This window comes from Phyllosticta capitalensis (genome assembly GCF_038381095.1).
Source record: "Phyllosticta capitalensis strain CBS 128856 chromosome Unknown BKA78scaffold_12, whole genome shotgun sequence".
In the NCBI taxonomy this organism is placed as follows: Eukaryota; Fungi; Ascomycota; class Dothideomycetes; order Botryosphaeriales; family Phyllostictaceae; genus Phyllosticta; species Phyllosticta capitalensis.
The window spans coordinates 195322-213216 of NW_027117450.1; the positions used below are offsets into that span (position 1 = coordinate 195322).

The window sequence follows — 17895 nt, forward strand, 5'->3', positions numbered from 1 at the left end:
ACCGACCGACCATCCCGCCTCCATCCACCCCACCATCATCAAGACACACGACTCAGCAAACATGTGCGCGCCCGGTAGTAGTCGTCGACTCGTCTCCACCATTCAGCCTCGCCTCCTCCCGAGATACCCCGTCTCTGGAAAAGCGACGACGCACGCAAGCACCCGCGAACCCCTCTCCTCCCTCTCTCATCCGTAGGTACCTATCGACTTGACCCCGCGCCGCGCATCATGTATGTGCAGTACCTGATCTGATCTGCCAGCTGCCCAACGCGCCCACTTACTCCTGCATGCGGAAGCAGAACATCAAGTTAGAGTGCACCAAGCAAGCCGACACGTATGCTTAAAGTTGCATGATCTACTGATCTACATGCGATGCGTACCGTGTACCTTCTTTTTCGCTCTCTTCCCGCGGAGTGCCGCAAGTCATGAGCGAAAGAAAAGGTTAAGGGCGAGCTCGGTACGGTTCGAGATTACCTCCTTGCGGGCGGCCGACCGGATTGAGAGGACAAGGGGACCGTGGAGTCAAGGCTCTGGGGCTGAAGAGGGGTAGGGATCGCCTGGCTTAGGCAGAGATTTTGGGCAGGGGAGGGCTGGAGGGCACAAAAATGGCTGGTCGAATCGCACCGCCACATGTGGCAGCGGGGGCGCAGTTACGAGTGCGGAGCTAGGAGCTGCCATGAATTGTTGGAGGGATCATGGGGATGGCTGGGGCTAGGATAGGGATCAGGGACGAGGGTCCGAGAGGATCAGGGATACGCAGGGAGACTCCTGGTACCGGGGTGTTTCGCAGCTTGCTCGGTCTGCACTGCGCGGGGTGGTCTAGCGGGGAGGTGTTCTAGCGGGGTGCGTGTTCTCGCGGGGGAGGGGAAGGAAGGGGGTAAAGCCATCTGTCTACATTCATCGCGCCTCCTCTCTGTATGTACTTGACAGGTCGCCAGACCCGCTGCGCTGCGGCGAGCCGAGCTGCATCGACTCGTGTCGTATCAAATCGCATCAAATCGAGCTGAGCAGAACATGCAGCGCAGCGGAGGGCCGATTCTATAGCACCTGCTAACTACATGTCGAGATGGTGAGACAGGATAAAGTGCTACCCCACCCCCTACTAGACTACCCCGCTAGACCACTACCTAGAACACACCCCCTTGGCGCAGCTACATGTACCGTACCCAGGTGGGAGCAGAAAACGATGGTATATTGAAGCAAGCATCGCAGCGGGGCCGGCCCGTGTCGAACGCACACATACCTACAGTATGCTGCCCTGCGATGCCGTTCCTATACCTATCTCAACATGAGCACCTGCCTACGCAATCGCATATCCGTACGTCTTGCGCGTCGTCGTCGTCGTCGTCGTCGTCGTCGTCGTCAAAATCAAATCCAAACCGGCCGCGGTCGTTTCCACGCCCGTTGCGCGACCACCTGTTGGTCCATCCACCCGCCTGCTCCATCGACAAACCCGCATCTCGCCTCTTTACCCTTCCTTGGGCACACACGTACCTACCTCGACCGCGGCGCACGAACGTTGGGAGTCAGTCGTTGGCAGTAATGCCGGGATGCCATTGTTTCAGACTGCCTGCCGGCCGGGTGAGACGGACGGGGCGAGACGAGACGAGACGACGGACGGACAGAAAGACAGGAATAGAAGCGCTGCAGGGAAGGCTTTTGCGGCATGTTCTGCTCATTTTTCTTTTTTTTGCTGGACAGATGATGGTCGCGATGGAGATCTCGCGATCCAGCCGCCACGAGTTTGATGCGGATAGAGGAGCAGAGGTCAAGGCCTGTGGGGCGCGTCTGGTGGGTTAAGCGACGACGGGTGAATGGGAGGGAAACCATCGACTTGTCGAGCGGGTCTGCAAGCGCGCTTGTGGTGTCAAGGTCAAAGTCGCTGATGGATGGGAAATGTTGGAGTTGGATTAAGGTGTGGATTTTCGACGAGGACCGGGACAGGACAGGACAGGACAGGACAGGACAGGACGTGGGCTGTGTGGCCATAGCTCCCTGCCCCCAATTGGGATACTGGCCTGACACCAAAAGCAACATTACTTTTTTGTGAGTTCGATTTGGCAGCGAGGCTAAGAAAATGTTGACAGAGTTCTTGCAGCATTCCATGTCTTGATTTCGTCTCCACTGCAAACTTTCTAATGGGAGCATTTTCAACATTTTTCATGCCGTTTTATTTGCATACAACCAGCATCCAAAATCAAATTTCAAGACGGACAATGCACGCGTACGCAAAGAAAGTGGCCAGACCTGCATCAGCCATTCTCCCGTTCCTTCAAAATTGCACTTCATCTCGGCTCATCCGCATTGAAAAAGCGCGGCGCAAACCAAGCATTCCAATCCGCATTGTCACTCAAGACGTTGGATTGCGCAAACAAAGCCAAGCCTCTTGTTGACGCAGCTTGGCTGCAAATTAATCACTGCTAGACGATTGATGTTGTGGTGGAAAGCCGGCCTTACTGCTTTGGGAGCTGTGCAGCTTCAGAGAGGGTTGGAGTACGAGGTTGGGCGCACTGGCTGGCTGGCTGGATACGAGCGAGTGGTAGGCTTGACGTAATGCCACCGTTGAAGAGTTGCTCCATGGAGAGCTACGTGGTCGTACTAGCCCATGTTGGTCGTACTTTGGACTTCAACTCTCTCAGTTGCTCGTCCGCGACTCCTCGGTCTGGACCACTGACTGCATCTTCTTGTCCGAAGGCCGCTTGTGACGTATGCAGTTGGCCCTCTAACCCGGAAAGAGGCTCCGCCATCCCCGGATTTGAGTCGTCCCATGGTTGAGCTGGGCGCTGGCTCGCAGCTGCTGGCCCGGATCTAGAATCGGACGACCTCAAGGGAGCTCGACGAAGCTCGACTGTCCAATGGCTGCTTCTTGTTTACTTGAGGTAGACCACATGTTCAGCCCAAGTGGGCGACTGCAGTCGACCTGGGAAGAAGTCGTCACCATCGCGACGCCGTGACCATCTGGTCATGGAGCGCAGAAACCACAGAAATGCCAGAATGAAGATGTATTTTCAAGTACTTTCTATATCGAATCAATTGCAGCTCGCCGTCAATTTTGACTGCTTCAACAAGTCCAAGTGCTTTATTGCGCCGTCGTCTTGATCGGGCTGGATCCAATAACTTCGCGAGACCGTCACTCCGTCACGTCCTCTTCTGCACCGCACCTCCTCCTGGCTTGCGCGGAAAGGTAGGCGCGAGAACCCCTCGCTGGACCATTTCATCCATCTCGCCGCCGATTCCACATCCAAACCAAATCATCACACGCTCCCTTCTCTTCATCCACTCTTTCATGCCAACATTCAACCATGTCTTCTGCGCTTCAACCATCGTTCTCTAAGCCGACCGTCTCTTTCGAGACCGAACTTCCCGAAGGCATCGAGTCCTGGGGACCCTTCGATCCTATCAACCCTGCGAACCTTCCGCCGTCAATCCGTCCCGGCAGCCCTACAACGATAAAGATCAGGCGAGATTTCTTAGGTTTCGACTGGATACTACCAACATTATCGGCCTCGGACAGAGTCAAGATTCGCGAGGGCAAGAAGCCAGAATTGGTCCGGAGATGCACCATCAGCGGAGAGGACCCGGCGACTCGTGAGACCAGATCGCGTCTCCGAGGCGTGCCCTTTTTGCAACGGGCAATGTCGACCTTTGTCGGGGACCGCGACAAGAACCAGTCTACCGCGGCCAACACTGACGACGCGCGCGACGCCGACCAAGGGAGCGACCACCGCAAGGACTCACGGCCGTCTTCTAGCGGCAGTGAAAAGACGGAGCGCCGCTTCAGCATATTCAAGCGCGCCAAAAAGGTCTCCCGCTCCCCAGCTCGCCCTCGGGTCGACCAGCGCTCTCAACTCCGCCGGACAAGGACGGCTGCTAGTGGACGCGACGCCGACGAGACCTTTGGCACCTCGTTCAACGATCGTCTCCGTCTCGTTTACACCTTGAACGACTTGTTCAAGTCATCGTCCTACGAGACGACTCCCTCAGGGACTGACACGGAGACGTCATTGTCGCCTCTGGACCCGTCGCCGAGAACGAGTCTCTCCTGCCCATCCCCAATGGCGCAGGTCTCCAAGGAGCCGGAGCCCCAATGGCTACCCATGGGATCGGCAATGGTGGCCTGGACCTCGGTGCCGCGCTCGTCAACGTGGCTCAAGGATCTCGAAGGCCATCTCGGCAGCAGCCAAAAGGTGATCCAATCGCTGCCGCGCGAGACGCAGAGCGCAATCTCGGAGCTGAGGCAGCAGCAAGCCTCGAGGAAGCCGGGCCGCGAGGTGTACTTTGTCGAGCGACCTGGCAAGGTGTTTGACCTTCGCACCTGGGACGAGAACGCGCCGGTTGACAGGAACGAAGACGAGGAGAGCACCTATGTCGCCGAGGGAGACGAGGCGAATGGGCCTGCAGAGAGGCCGGGGGGATTGAGGCAACGGATGGACTCGGCACGCGCGTCGATTTCGAAGAGCCTCCAGCGGTTGGTGGGGAGGAAGAATTCCAACTCGACTGCAGACTGAGCTTGTGGAGGCGGGGGAGATGGGATTTGTTTTTGCGTTTGGTTTTCTACTGGTTTTTGGGTCTCTTGTTGGTTTGGGGGTTGCATTCTTGATTGGCGTTTGGAGTTACTCGCGATATACCCCCTTTCTGGTTTCTGTCGATCAATTGAGTGGCTCGCAGCTTGATGATGCTGCTTGAACTCTTTTCCTGTGTGCGTGATGCCAGAAAACACTTTTGATTCACACGATCCGCGAGCCATTCTTTTGGTGTCGGAACTACTAGACACCCCTTTTCCAGGAGTTTCTGCGGCAGCAGCAGAGTAGACCAAATGTGCATGGCGACAAGACGAATGAGTTGGTGCGAATCACACCATTTGGTCGGGAATGAGTTTTGGCAGATTGGATGGGACAGAAACAGTGGAAATTTGAGCAGCCCCAAGTCAAGCGGTTCTCTACGCCCGAAGTGAGTGGATGATGATGATCGAAACGACATGAAATGAAATCAGGACCACGGGGGGGGGCAAGCAGGTTTACCTGCTATCTGCATATTTTTACAGTATGCTTTCTGCGCGACGGAATTGGAGGAAGTGGAGAGCAGTAAGCAGCGAGCAGACAGGGGGGTTAGGTAGGTGGATGGATGATGGGTTGGTCGGTCGAGTTTGATGGGGGAGAAAGACATTGGGTGGAGGAGAAAGATTTAGGGAAATTTTTTTTGGAAGGGTAGAGGAGACAAGGCAGTTGATACGGGTGGCTTCTTGAGATGAAGGAAAGAAGGAGAATGGAGCAATAGAAAGACAGAAAAAGAAAGTAGACGACGGAAAACACATAAACAAGGCCATCATCATGCCGTCACCTATATAGCAGACAGCTACGCAGCGGCGGCCAAAAAAAAAAAAAAAAAAAAAAAACATCTTGATTGCCATCCGCCATAAGCTTTTGATGCGGTCCTCTGTCCTCCTCTCCCTCTGCGTTGCCCGCCAGCAGGATAGGATGAAAAGAACAAACGCATCATTCGACGATGAATGAGGTGAACCGAGACGAGACAGTGACGGCGAACATGGACGTCCGCACGCCGCCCCGCGCGAGAGCGGATTTTTTCTTCCGATGCAGGCGTGCGTATCGTACTGAATGGGACGAGAGGCAAGCGAGCGGGTAGGCGGGGGAGCAAGCAGTCGTTCGCGTCGTTCGCATCCAGTCTATTAATAAGACTGACTGCCTGCTTGCCTGCATGACTGACTGCAGTCTGCATGCCATCCATGCGCGTCGGTACGCAGCCGTAAAGAGGCGCCACCACCGCCGTCGGCAAGAGACGACGATGACGACGTCCAGGATAGTTACCGTACGGGCGTCTCCCGTTGTCTCGTCCAGCGGAGGAGGCGATGCGTCGTCGAGACAGGACAGCAGGCAGCCAGCGGGCACAGCAGCAGGCAGTTCAGAGACAAACGGCAGACGACAGACGGCTCGGCGACATCTTCTGGCAGATGTGTACTCTACATGGGCGAGCGTAGTGCGGGCGTCATGGCAGGAAGACTGCGACGCCCTCGAGGCCCACCACCTAACGTACGGGAAGGATGCACACACCCAAATAGCGCGTGGTGGTTAGCGGCCCGCAAAAAAGGCGTTCGTTGGTGGTGGCATCCGCGTGCGTCCCTCGGGAGACGGAGTATGGTGCGGCGGCGGCGGCCCTTTGGTTTTCTTCTCTCTTTTTTCATGATGATGTTGTCGGTGGGACGGACCGCAGGCGAGCCGCAGCGCAGGCAGCGGCGCGGGTTTGACGGCTGACACGCGCGGGCGTGAGACGAGGAAAATAATGGTCGTTCATTTTCTAGCTTCCTTTTTTGCCGTTGTACAGTAGCAGCCAGCCCACTGTTGCACACGGTAAGCAAAATAAAACTGTGCCGGGTGAGCCACGTTGTGTCTGGTCCACCACGCGAGAGAAAAGCCGTGAGAGTTTGCGTTTGTCACGAATATCGGGAGTTGCGTTGATTTCTTGGTTCAAGTATGTGTAGGTAGCTGGTTGCTATTTATTTTAGGACCTCTAGTCGAGTTAGTTGTCCGTTCACCCTGCCACTAGCCATCCATCTCTCCCCTTTCGTCAGAAGCTCAATTGTTGTGCAAAAATCCCCACCTGCCGCCATTTTGAATTAGGTGTGTGTGTAAGTAAGTCGTGGCTATAGCCAGCCGCCATTTCCATCATCGTACAAATATGCCTTGCCTTCATGCTTGTAACTCGTCATGTGCGGAGAAAATGACAGAGAGAAAAGAAGAAAAAGATCCTGATGCCGTAACGCCTTGCTCCAGAATGCCGCAACGCGTCTGGACAACAAACAACATGAAGAAGCCGAGGCCTCGCTCAGAGCACCAGGGCAAAGCCACCAAACAGGCCAGCGACCATGACGGCCAGGCCGTAGCTGGCGCCAAAGTCGACGGCCAGGGCACCAGCGCTCTTGCCGTCTCCCTGGGAGTCGAAGCTGCCGTATTGGGAGCCGCCGCCGGTGGACGACGCCGTGGCGCTGGCAATGGACGAGCTGGTGGTGGTCGTGATGTTGTAGCGCTTGGGGCTCTGCGCACCGCAGGGGTGCTTGGTGCGGCAGTCGCTGGCGCACTGGTTGTTGCCGCTCGCGCAATTGGCCACGCACTGGTTGTTGTACTCGGTGCACTCGAAGTAGGGAATCGTCAGACTGTACTCGCTGACGTTGGGCGAGGCGCCGTTGGCGCAAACGCAAGAGTAATCGAGGGTGTCCTGGTCCAAGAGCGTTAGACGATCCTTGTTTGGTTGTGGGGATATTTCTGGACTTACTGCGTCGCAGTCATTCTGCTCGGGGTCGGAGCCGGTCGTCGTGTTCTCGTAGACTTGCAGGCAGATGAGAGGGCATTGGGATTTCTGCGAGGTGCACCATTGGTCTTGCAAATGTCAGCTTGGAAGTGCATACGTAGAAGGGTCATGCCGGCTTACCGCGAGTGGAGCTGGAGACGGAGTCGGGATCGATTTGCTGGGTCGAGGAGAGGCGCGAGATGGTCGCAACCAGAGCAAGGGTAGAGAAGAAGCGCATTGTGTCGGACTGGGGATTTTTTTCTTGTCTGTGGAAAAAAGGTGTCAGGACGAGTTTTTGATGGGTCTGTCAGGAATGTTGTGGGCTTGAGGAATGTTACCTGGATTGAGAGGTGCAAGAAGATCGAAATGAGAGGTCAAGAAGGAGGAATTGAGAAACGAGAGCACTTCGCTGGCGCAAACTGGCAAAGAGGGGGGATTTATTTAAAAAAGGGCGCGGGAAGGAGTGAGGCCAGTGCCCAAGCAAGCACGAGATAGGTAGTAGCTTCGACGATGCTAGAGGATTCATGCCACCAATGTCATTGGTCTTATCAAAAGGTCGACTCCGCAAGCACCGGGCAGTCGGCAGGATGGAGCCACACCAGAGCACCCTTGCCAAAGATGGTTACCCAGGGTCGGCGGCCAATGGCTGGGCCCCAATGGTGCTCTTCAGGCCATGCGGCTGCTGATCCATCCGGACGTCGAGCTGGTGGTACACGATGCGGACTGTGATGTTCGGCGTGGTGCATGCGGCTAGGCAAAGGGTCTCCGCCAGCTCCAGCAAACCAAAGCAAACGCCCGCCGCCAGGACCAGCCTCCTCGACACCGCCGTTGTTGTCATGTGCTCCAAATCCACTACTACACGTACCGTATTCAGCGCTCCATGGCTGCCCCGGCGTTGGTGGCGAGCGCCCATGCTGCTGCGCTGGGTCGGTGGCGTGAATATTGTGCGTGCGGCTGATATCAACACCACGGTCTCTATCGTGTTCGCCATGCCAGGCCGATACAGGCGAGTGGACCAGGAAGTAACCCCTCATCCGTGCTCCATTGGATGGCGAGAGGACCAAAAGGCGGCGGGTGCAGAAACCCTTGGGGAGAACATCACGCACTGCTCGTAATGGGGAACCTAAGCAGTGCAGGTTGGGATACAATAGCCGCCACTGGACCAAAAGGGTGTCTTTGTCTCTCTGTGAGGAGAACCTACCTCGGTGACGACTGTCGTCTGTCTGTAGGAGTTGCGTCTGCGTGAGACGGACGGGTCTGACCGCCGCGGCAACAACCTAATGGCATTCCCACTTTACACTTCTTCCGGCGGGGAATAAGCATAAACTCTAGCTTCTGTGAGTTGCTCGGACAGCTTTGCGGCCGTCGGCGCGCTGCTGCATGTCATCGGTAGAGGGAACAGGGTGGATCACGTGTGGCTGTGCCTTTCTTTTTCCCATCTAGCATTCAATGCACCTCATCCATCTGCGTGCCACATCGCTGTTCGCCCCAGACAGCATCCTCACACCCCCTTGCCTGTTCTCCGGATTTGTCTTCCTACCCCTGGTCCCCAGGAGCAGGCTAGATGGATGGATGACACTCCTGCCCACTCCACGCCTAACGGCCACAACTCGACCCCGGATGCCGCCCAACCCCAAGACTTAGTTCCGCCATACTGGCAGAGTCGCAAGCGCGCCACTTCGGTCGCAAGTCATGCTTCCTCTGAGGTCGACAGGCCGGATCCGATCCGGCTCGAGGATCATACCGTCGAAAACTCTGACCAGAGTAGAGCTCTATGGGCACGGTCCGTCTCGATAGATGAATACGTCATCGTCAGCGGCAACGTGCCGGGCATGGGCGACTATGTCGTTTGGAACTGCACTGTCCAAACGCTGAATGTACGTCTGGTGGGTGGTGTCGTGGCCCATCCACGGTTGCTGATGTCGCGACAGGGCGGTCCTATGAAGATAAGGAAACGGTACGCCGCATCCCGTCCCGACTTGGGTCATGGCATAGCCTAAATCGACATACATAGCTACTCCGAGTTTGACGATTTGCGGCAGCGTCTAGCGCAGACGTTTCCCCATGCTGAAGCTGCCCTGCCCGAGCTTCCGCCCAAGAGCTTCGTTTGTACGGCACCATGTCCGCAGCCTCTGCGGTTTCAACACACACTAACAAACCCTGCGCAGCAAGATTCCGGCCGCGGTTCCTGGAGAGACGAAAAGCCGGTCTTTCTTACTTTCTCAAGTAAGTAGCTGCTTGGTGTTGTGTACCCTGGGCCAACCTCTTAATGTCTCGCAGTTGCGTCTTGTTGAACCCCGAATTTTCAGCATCTCCCGTTCTCAAGGAGTTTCTTTTTCCATAGCAACGTACCATTTGGTCCCTCTTGCATAGCCGCTGGTCACAAGGTCGTAATGTCTTATCGGTAATGATCGTAGCGCTGGCACACGAGGGCAGTTGGATAGTCCTGAATATCTTGACAAAGTAGCCTGTCTTGCTGAGCTGTTCATGTCTGCAGGAATTAACGGGATTCAAACAGTTGGATGCCGTTGCAAAGCAAGGCTGGATGGGCGCAATAACCAAGCCGACCTATTCTCAACTGATGCACCCAAAGAAACATGAGAGCAAGCATCAATCAAGAGTTGTCGAGGACTGCATAGGTTGGAGAAATGGTGGGACCTTTTGCGTTCTTCAAACCCTTGAACCTCGGCCGGACGCTACAAAGTCGAGGCCAGCTGGACGAACTACAAGGCAGACGGCTAAACAGAGTCTTCTTTTTGGCTTGCTCTGTCGTAATTGTGCATGCGACAGCGAAGTGAACAGAGTGAATGATGCTGCCAGCCCTTGCGACACGCAGAAGGCTTTCCCTTCGCCTACAGCCACGACCAAACTCAGAAGGGTCCCCTAACACGATCGCGGTACGCCCGAGCTCGCAAGCTTCTCCAACGTCCATCAAGAACGGAATCCCCGAGACAAAGGCAACAAAAAGATGACCTTGGGGAGCCAAGTGAACAATGGTCAGCTCCTCGCGACCATTGAACCGCTCCTCAAGTGGGCGCTTCACACGTCGAGGTCCTAAAAATACCGCGACCGACAAGTCAAACGAGACTCACCACCACCCTTCCATCACCGCCGCACCCGCGTCTGCTTCCCACCAAGACGCGCCATCAACAACCGCAAGCGCCCCGACCGCAACCCTCGCCGACAACTCATCTCCCTCCCTCCACGACTCGAAGCTGAATCCGCCGCCCGACCCCCGCTCGGCAACGGGCAATCAAGGCCTGTCGCGAGGAAAGCGCGCCACCCCGATCGCCAACTCTGACCACCCGAGACCTCCGACCGAAGTCACAGTCACACAACCCCATAGTGCCCTGCCACAAGCTACAAACGGCGTGCAATCCTCGCTCAATGTCGCCTATGGCCAAATTCCTTCGGCCGTCGCCACCCCCAGGCCCGAACAGCGCGTCGTGCCCGCGCCTGGGCCTGCCAGCGCTCAGTCCCAGGACAAGCGTTCACTGAGAAGTCATGACGGGGGTTCACGTTTAAAGAGCGACCTGGCAATCTACTTTCCAAATTATGACGAGGTCATTTCGGGCACAGAAAGGAAGACAGGTACGTCTCTCAAGGGATGTTGTTGTTCATGGCGCCGCTGACGTGGAGCAGATTTTCTCGACCTCGACGCGCGAATTCAGATAATAGATGAGCCGCTGAACGAAACCTACTCAATTCAATCTTCTACGAGACAACCTTCTCCAACCGCAAAGCGCCGCTCCTCGCTGCTCAATACCACAACCGAACGTCGGACGCTCAACGGCTACAGGCCCGTTGCTCAGGTCAATAGCGGCATACAATCTGTCGACTTTTCCACAATAGTTCGGCACACTCCTCACCACATAACAAGTGACCCCCTCGGTGACGATGTCTTCTTCAAGGCACACCGTCGGGCTGAGCGCAAGGAGAAGCAACTCCGAAACATTGAGAAAGAAAGAGCAATGCACGAAAAGGTGCAGCTGGAGCGGCTGCTTGACGGGCTTCTCGGTCATGACTGGCTCAAAGTCATGGGGGTCACTGGCATCACGGATTCTGAAAAGAAGGAATACGAACCCAAACGCGATTACTTCATCGCCGAGGTCAGGGCGCTCGTGGACAAGTTCCGGGTCTGGAAAGAAGAAGAAAAGCGGCTGAGAATGGAGAAGGAACAGGCCCAGCAGGCCAAGGACGAAGATGACGAGGCCGAAGACGAAGAGGCACCAGACTCGAGCGATGAAGATGCCGGCGCTGCGCGACAGTTGCAGCAAGAGGCTATATCTGCAAGCGGTTCGAGTGCCAGCAAACCGAAGCCACCTCCAGCGCCGGTCCAAAGATGGATATTCAGGGAACCGTCACCCGAAAGACCATTTACATCTTTTTACTCGAAGCCACATTTGCGGGCAGCTGCCCTTGGCCAGCAGAGGCACGGGCGCAACATCACCGCATTTGGCCAACCAATACCAGAGCTTGTAGAGCAGGAATTCTCATTGCCAGACGACTTCATCACACCAGAAGCTCTTGCCGCTCTTGAAAGAGAAAAACGGCGAAAGAGGAGAGCCGCAAGAGAAGCCGGAACAGAGGAACAAAAGAGACGAGCGCATGAGGACACAGAGAGCACGCGAGAGACGAAGAGGGCGAAGCAGACGCAGGGGCTATAATCTATCCACGGCATCGGCATTCATTGACATGGCGTTCCATCACAATCGGTTTGCTGCGGGGTGATATCAAGGCTGGGGCCCGGCGTTCAATGAGTAAAGCAGTGTCTGCTCTGGCAGATCATAACGTGGTGCCCGATGGCTACCATGGTTCAACTTGTGCGTTCAGAAGGCTGGTGCTGTACATTACAATGCCGGCAGAGGTAGTAGTCATGGCTATTGAATTGCTTGAAGATTAGAGAACCATGTGATCTGAGAGAAAACTCTGAACGTACGCGGGAGGTCAACCTTTGTGATTCAAAGATTGGCTTTTCATTTTGCTCCGCATCTCCAATGACCACAAGTTGTGTCGGGATACCTTCGGCTAAGATCTGCCAAGCCGGCAGATCCTCGGTCTCTACTTCGCGCGTCACTGCAGCCCGCGCGGTCGTGGGCGACTGGAGGTGAACGGCAGAGGTCCAGCTTGCGACAAACCCATCCACGCCCACCGACCCGCCTCCCCTCCACCAACAACCTCTTCACCTCCAACGGCGCGCTCACGGCAGACCCGCCCGCATATCGCCGACCTCGAGTAACCGTCGTGCCAGCTGCGCTTGCGCTTGCCGACCACGAGCGCGCCTTGGAATCTCGCGACCTCTACAACACCACCTCTCCGCATGCGCACTCGATCCGGCGATGAGTAGAGCAGCAATCGTGCTTTGGATCACGGGTTAATACCTGCGACGGCAAAATGCCTGGTCCATTCGAAATCCCTTCCTCGGCCACGGCCACCGACGTTTCGGCGCCCGGTCACGGTTTCTCTGTCGATAGCGTCAAGGTCGACCTGGACATCGACTTTCTTGGGCGCTCTGTACGTGGCGAAGCTCTCGTCAACGTGCAGCCGCTCTCTCGGGATCTCGACCACATTCGACTCAATTGTCGGCAAGCCCGTATCCTTCGCGTCACCGTAAACGACAAGGACGCCATCTGGGAACACGACGACCCTCACTCTCACATTTACTTGTCATCGAAGAGCACGGTTCACCATCACGCCGCTCTGCGTCGAAAGGTGGAGGAAGAACTCGACGGCTACGCTGACGACGACTTGGTTGTGCACATACCGCGTGGAGTGCGGATAAGAGAGCAAGACCCGTTTTCTGGGGATGGATTCGGAGGATTTTTGAACAACTCGACGGCACTGAAATCGGCGGATGATGGAGGCGTAGTCTTTGCGCCACTTAAAGTCGTCATTCGCTATGAGATCAAACACTTCCGGGACGGTCTACATTTCGTTGGAGTGGAAGACAACGACCCAAGATACCCGCACGTGTACACGCGAAACTCTCAGTTTCCCGGCACGGCTTCCTGCTTGTTCCCTTGTATAGATGATGGCACCACGCGCTGCCCGTGGGACATTTCAGTCAAATGCCCGAGGACAGTTGGAGACATCTTCCGGAAGGCTGATCAGCCGACCAAGAATGGCGTCAACGGCCATTTGTCCAATGGGACGCTCACAAACGGCGCCAAAAGCTCATCTGCCGAAACTGATGTCCCAATGTCCGACGGCGACCACGACTGCAATAGCCTATCGGAAGAAGACAAGACGTTGGAGATATCCGTCATTTGCTCTGGTGACTTGACCGATGATGTAGGTAGATGTGCTAATAATTTGAAGAACAATTCTGACGGTCAACCAGATCGTCGATCCAAAGGACCCTTCGCGCAAAACCGTAACTTTCAAGTGTGAAAGTGCCGTCGCGGCTCAGCATGTTGCTCTCGCCGTCGGTCCTTTCGAGCACGTCGACCTGTCAGATTTGCGCGAGAGCGACGACGACGAGATGATGGGACAAGCGGCAATCCGTGTTCATGGCTTCTGCCTTCCCGGAAGGGGCGACGAGGTCAGGAACACGTGCATGCCGCTGCCAAAGGCAAGACCCCAGAAAGACCTGGTAGAGCATCAAGCTAATTTTTCCTAGGCTACCGACCATTTCAGTAAGACTTACATCTCCTACCCGTTTACTAGCTACAAACTCGTCTTTGTCGACGACCTGCCTCAGGAAGTTGCACATGGCGCATCCGTCACCCTCTGCCGCAACTCGCTCCTTTATCCCGAGGATGTGCTGGATCCTATCCTCCCGGTTACACACAAACTAGTGCATGCTCTAGCCAGCCAATGGATCGGAGTCAACGTCTTGCCCAAAGGTCCCCAGGACTGGTGGGTGATTTATGCCACATCACACTTCATGGCCGACGACTTTATGGAACTGTTGTGCGGACGCAACGAACACCGATTGCGTATGAAGCAAATGGCAGACCGTATTGTCGAACTTGATGTCAATCGCCCATCCCTCCAAGTCCTCGGAGAATACTTGGCGCTCCACCCCTCGGAAATCGAATTCATGGAAATGAAGGCACCGCTTGTCATGTTCATCTTGAATCAGAAGATCAAGAGAATGGCCAAGTTGGGAATGACCAAAGTCATTTACAAGGTTCTACTGTACGCCAAGACCGGCAAGCTTGCCAACGGCTTGATTTCCACGGAAGACTTTACGGGAATCGTCGACAAGTATCTTGAGAGCAAGCCGATTCCTGATTTCTGGAAGCAATGGGTGTACGGGGCTGGCTGCCCTCATTTCTACGTCACTCAAAGATTCAACAAGAAAAAGTCTGTCATCGAGCTTGCCATTAGGCAGACCCAGGGTGACCGCAGCGACTTGGGTGAGACGGGACGCGACCTGGACCCTGGCTCCTTTCTGAAAGACATCAAGGAGCGCAATGCCGGCATGACCACCAAAAAAGCCAACCGACTCTTCACTGGATCCATGACTTTTACAGTTCACGAAGCAGATGGAACTCCGTATGATCACATCGTTCCCATAAACGATGTCACCACGAGATTTGACGCAACCTACAACACCAAGTACACTCGGTTAAAACGCAACCGCCGTCAGAAAGAAAGGGCCGCCGCAGCAGCTGGAATCGACCTCAATGGAGACGGCGATATTCCAGACGAGATACCCCTCTACTGTTTGGGTGACGTTTTGGACTCTGACCAGGACATCCAAGAATGGGGCTTCGAGGAATGGTCTAAGGAAGAGGAAGAAATCATGAGCACTGAACAGTTTGAGTGGATTCGAGTCGACGCCGACTTCGAGTGGATCGGCAAGGTCACCTTCAGTCAGCCAGTCTGGATGTGGGTTGCGCAATTGCAGCAGGACCCAGACGTTGTGGCGCAGGCCGAAGCTTTGCAGTATCTGTCGCAACAAAAGCCCACCAAGTTGCTCTCAACAGTCTTTGCACGAACCCTTATGGACCGCCGTTATTTCCACGGCATCCGCACTTTGGCAGCAGAGGCTCTCGCCAACTGCGCCAAGGCTCGCGCCGAGGACGTCGATCTCAACTGGATTGGCCTTACTCATCTCGAGAAAGCCTTTCAAGACATGTTTTGTCTGCCGGGATCCGCAATGGTGCGCTCCAATGACTTTTCCGACCGCAGTCAGTATCTGGTGCAATGCGCTATCCCAAGGGCCATCGCCAAAGTACGCGAGCCCAACGGACAAGGCCTCATGAGAGCGAAAAGGTGGATTCTTGACAAGCTCAAGTTCAACGACAATTCACACAATGCTGTATGTTATCAATTGCTTCCGTCTAGTCTCATCCACTGACTTTGACTCCAGTTCTCGGATTGCCACTACATCGCAACCCTGCTTGCTTGCCTTGCGGAGCAGCTGACTTACCAGGATACAAACTCGATCAGCTTCGACTTTGACGATGATGAGCAAGACGACCACGAGTTCCAAAAAGATGCTCTCGATGAGATTAAGCGTCACTGCCGTCTCGACGAGTGGATACCTTCATATCACAACATTATAACCGTCACAGCGCTTGAGTGTCATCGAATACTTACGCAGACGGGCATCGTCAAAGGAGGAGTTTTAGAGTTTCTGCACTACACGAATCCCATGGCCTCGGATCTTGTGCGCCTCAAGGCTCTGCAATGTCTGGTCGACGCCAACATGCTTAAACAGGGTGGCATACTCCGCCTCATCATCTTCTTGTTGGCGTATGATCCGTCGCCGTACTTTAGGGAGCAGCTCCACTTTATTGTTGGGCGTGGTCTTGGGCGCATCGCCATCGGAGTCAAGGACAAGGATGAGTCTGCATCACACGAAGTCGGCGGCCTGGTCATTGAACAAGAAACGTCGACCGAATCGAGAGCTGCAATGATTGAGAGGACGCAAACCCTCGAGGGTGCCAAGAAGGCTTTGAAGGCGGAGCTTGCAGAAAACAAGGTCCTCCAAGAACAGCTGCTTCTGGCACTCAAATCCCCTCGTGTGGGATTGAGGGAATGGGGCCAGCTGCTCGAGATTTGTTCTCTGATTTACGAGCCCAAGGCGTCCCTGCCAGTCCAAATCACGTATCCGTTTTACTGGAGCGTGCAAAAGATTGGCAACGCCAAGCTGCGCTTCTTCCGCAACTCGCACCGGCGCACCAAGCCGCTCAGCAAGATCAGGGAAGAGCAGGCACCCATCATTGCACAGAAACTGGCGGAGAAGCGCAAGAGACCATCCATCTCGGACGAGCCCAACAAGCGTCACCAGGTCGCTCCACCCCACCTCCACAAGTCTGGGAGCTCGACGGGCCTCAAACTCAACTTTTCAAACTCCCACAAGCCAAAGTCTATCAGCGTCTCATCGCCCGCTGCGACTTCTGGACCGCCTGTCAGACCTCCTGCCAGCTCCAGCTCGGGCTTCAAGTCTTCGACGCCTGTTTCTGCATCAAGGCCGTCGAGCTTTGGCATGAAACCGAGCTCCTCCCATCCTAGCCCTATCGTCAAGTCTTCTACGCCTAAACCACTGCAAAGACCTTCCTCGCCCTTTGTCAAACCAACCACACCAGTCATCCGAGGGCCGACACCTAGCGGCTCTAGGGCACCTACTCCCACCTCTATCCCCGTTTCTGAAGAGAAGCCCAAGAAGAAGGCTCCGAGGCTCATAGTGAAGCTAAAAGTTCCACGGGACCGACTTGTGAGCATCATCTCGAGACCGCCTCGGCCAAGATCCATGCCTGGACCCAAGCCGCACATTTCCAACTCGCACAAGGTGACCAAGCCAAAGGAGCACAAGATGCACAAAGTTCTCCAGGACCCGAGTTCCCGACCACCAAAGATTCCAAAGGCACACAGTGAGACCAAGGAAATAAAGAAGGAGGGCAGCGCGCGTCCCATGCTCTCAATACCTCCACCGCCGGCGCCTCGGCCTATGAACCATGCTCCAGGTCAAGGTGCAACACCGAGCACAACGCCTGCCATGAGCCCGCCGGCAAGTAGTCCTCCAGCAGGAACGCCGAGTGGCGAAGCAAAGGCGCCGGGCGGTTTCAAGCTCAAGTTGAAGCTGGGCAAGCCGAAGCCGAGCCCGAGCGAGTGAGAAGGAAGGGTCCACGGGAAACTGTTTAGTCGTCTTTGCAAACAAAAAAGAATAATGTCGTTGGCTGGGGAGTTTTTTTCCTTTTGCGTGCCCAGCGTTGAAAGCAGTCGTGAGAGCAGCCTGGCGTTTGGGACTGGTCCATAGCGGCGGTGTTTTGCCTTGATTACCTTTGATGCAAGCCTTTTCTTCTTCGTTGATGATCTGAATTGATGAGGTGGTGGGTTGCTGGACGGAGCGGCATGACGTAGAAAGGGACAGCTTAGGAGCATACAGCTTCGGTATCAAAATGAGCATGAGATTGAAAAAGTGTTTCAATGGCCGTTGGCGCTAGTCAAGGTGGTAGGCGAGGGAAGGTGGGGGCACGTGAAAGCTTTGGTGGGCGGTAAACAAAGCGCCTGTGCAGGGATAAGAGACGGCCCGCGATCGCCTTAGCTAAGACAGGCAAAATTTCGTTTCGCGCGAGCACAAAAGTTCTTAGCCGCGCCGGAAACCCTTCTTCCTCACCTCCTCAACCTCCACACCCC

General features: G+C 55.3%; 7 protein-coding genes across 7 annotated transcripts; 5 read left to right on the top strand and 2 right to left on the bottom strand.

Moving 5' to 3' along the window:
* The first annotated feature begins 890 nt into the window (after nt 1-890).
* On the top strand, nt 891-2019 carry BKA78DRAFT_326150 (uncharacterized protein). Its single transcript, XM_066889418.1, has one exon. It carries the CDS (start codon nt 1156-1158, stop codon nt 1798-1800), a length of 645 nt encoding a protein of 214 aa, XP_066738986.1. The 5' UTR covers nt 891-1155; the 3' UTR covers nt 1801-2019.
* Nucleotides 2020-3302: 1283 nt separating this feature from the next.
* On the top strand, nt 3303-4508 carry BKA78DRAFT_356948 (uncharacterized protein; the record flags this gene model as incomplete). Its single annotated transcript, XM_066892142.1, has 1 exon — nt 3303-4508. The coding sequence occupies one exon, from the start codon at nt 3303-3305 to the stop codon at nt 4506-4508; it is 1206 nt and encodes a 401-aa protein (XP_066738987.1).
* A 1938-nt stretch (nt 4509-6446) lies between these two features.
* Nucleotides 6447-8155, bottom strand: BKA78DRAFT_326160 (uncharacterized protein). The gene is made up of 4 exons (XM_066889419.1): nt 7641-8155; nt 7444-7568; nt 7288-7391; nt 6447-7230 (listed from the first exon to the last, which is right to left on the bottom strand). Exons 1-4 carry the CDS (start codon nt 7826-7828, stop codon nt 6841-6843), a joined length of 807 nt encoding a protein of 268 aa, XP_066738988.1. The 5' UTR covers nt 7829-8155; the 3' UTR covers nt 6447-6840.
* Nucleotides 7851-8336, bottom strand: BKA78DRAFT_299800 (uncharacterized protein; the record flags this gene model as incomplete). The annotated part of the gene is made up of 1 exon (XM_066887113.1): nt 7851-8336. One exon carries the CDS (start codon nt 8334-8336, stop codon nt 7851-7853), a length of 486 nt encoding a protein of 161 aa, XP_066738989.1.
* Nucleotides 8337-8485: 149 nt separating this feature from the next.
* Nucleotides 8486-9578, top strand: BKA78DRAFT_48424 (Phox homologous domain-containing protein). Its single transcript, XM_066893260.1, has 4 exons — nt 8486-9179; nt 9234-9259; nt 9317-9411; nt 9471-9578. The coding sequence occupies exons 1-4, from the start codon at nt 8871-8873 to the stop codon at nt 9530-9532; spliced, it is 492 nt and encodes a 163-aa protein (XP_066738990.1). The 5' UTR covers nt 8486-8870; the 3' UTR covers nt 9533-9578.
* A 717-nt stretch (nt 9579-10295) lies between these two features.
* Nucleotides 10296-11969, top strand: BKA78DRAFT_333816 (something about silencing, SAS, complex subunit 4-domain-containing protein; the record flags this gene model as incomplete). The annotated part of the gene is made up of 2 exons (XM_066890133.1): nt 10296-10893; nt 10945-11969. 2 exons carry the CDS (start codon nt 10296-10298, stop codon nt 11967-11969), a joined length of 1623 nt encoding a protein of 540 aa, XP_066738991.1.
* Nucleotides 11970-12375: 406 nt separating this feature from the next.
* Nucleotides 12376-17836, top strand: BKA78DRAFT_326170 (uncharacterized protein). The gene is made up of 4 exons (XM_066889420.1): nt 12376-13593; nt 13643-13873; nt 13922-15571; nt 15623-17836. The coding sequence occupies exons 1-4, from the start codon at nt 12697-12699 to the stop codon at nt 17369-17371; spliced, it is 4527 nt and encodes a 1508-aa protein (XP_066738992.1). The 5' UTR covers nt 12376-12696; the 3' UTR covers nt 17372-17836.
* Nucleotides 17837-17895: the final 59 nt, after the last annotated feature.

Bases quoted from the DNA above. Each gene is read 5' to 3' on its own strand.
- BKA78DRAFT_326160 (XM_066889419.1), bottom strand. From the start codon at position 7,828: ATGAATCCTCTAGCATCGTCGAAGCTACTACCTATCTCGTGCTTGCTT. The intron at 7,569-7,640 runs GTAACATTCCTC...TTTTTTCCACAG, and splicing joins TCTTGCACCTCTCAATCCAG to ACAAGAAAAAAATCCCCAGT. The intron at 7,231-7,287 runs GTAAGTCCAGAA...CTCTTGGACCAG, and splicing joins AGCAGAATGACTGCGACGCA to GACACCCTCGATTACTCTTG.
- BKA78DRAFT_48424 (XM_066893260.1), top strand. From the start codon at position 8,871: ATGGATGACACTCCTGCCCACTCCACGCCTAACGGCCACAACTCGACC. The intron at 9,180-9,233 runs GTACGTCTGGTG...ATGTCGCGACAG, and splicing joins GCACTGTCCAAACGCTGAAT to GGCGGTCCTATGAAGATAAG. The intron at 9,412-9,470 runs GTACGGCACCAT...AACCCTGCGCAG, and splicing joins TCCGCCCAAGAGCTTCGTTT to CAAGATTCCGGCCGCGGTTC.
- BKA78DRAFT_326150 (XM_066889418.1), top strand. From the start codon at position 1,156: ATGTACCGTACCCAGGTGGGAGCAGAAAACGATGGTATATTGAAGCAA.
- BKA78DRAFT_326170 (XM_066889420.1), top strand. From the start codon at position 12,697: ATGCCTGGTCCATTCGAAATCCCTTCCTCGGCCACGGCCACCGACGTT. The intron at 13,594-13,642 runs GTAGGTAGATGT...ACGGTCAACCAG, and splicing joins CTGGTGACTTGACCGATGAT to ATCGTCGATCCAAAGGACCC. The intron at 15,572-15,622 runs GTATGTTATCAA...CTTTGACTCCAG, and splicing joins ACGACAATTCACACAATGCT to TTCTCGGATTGCCACTACAT.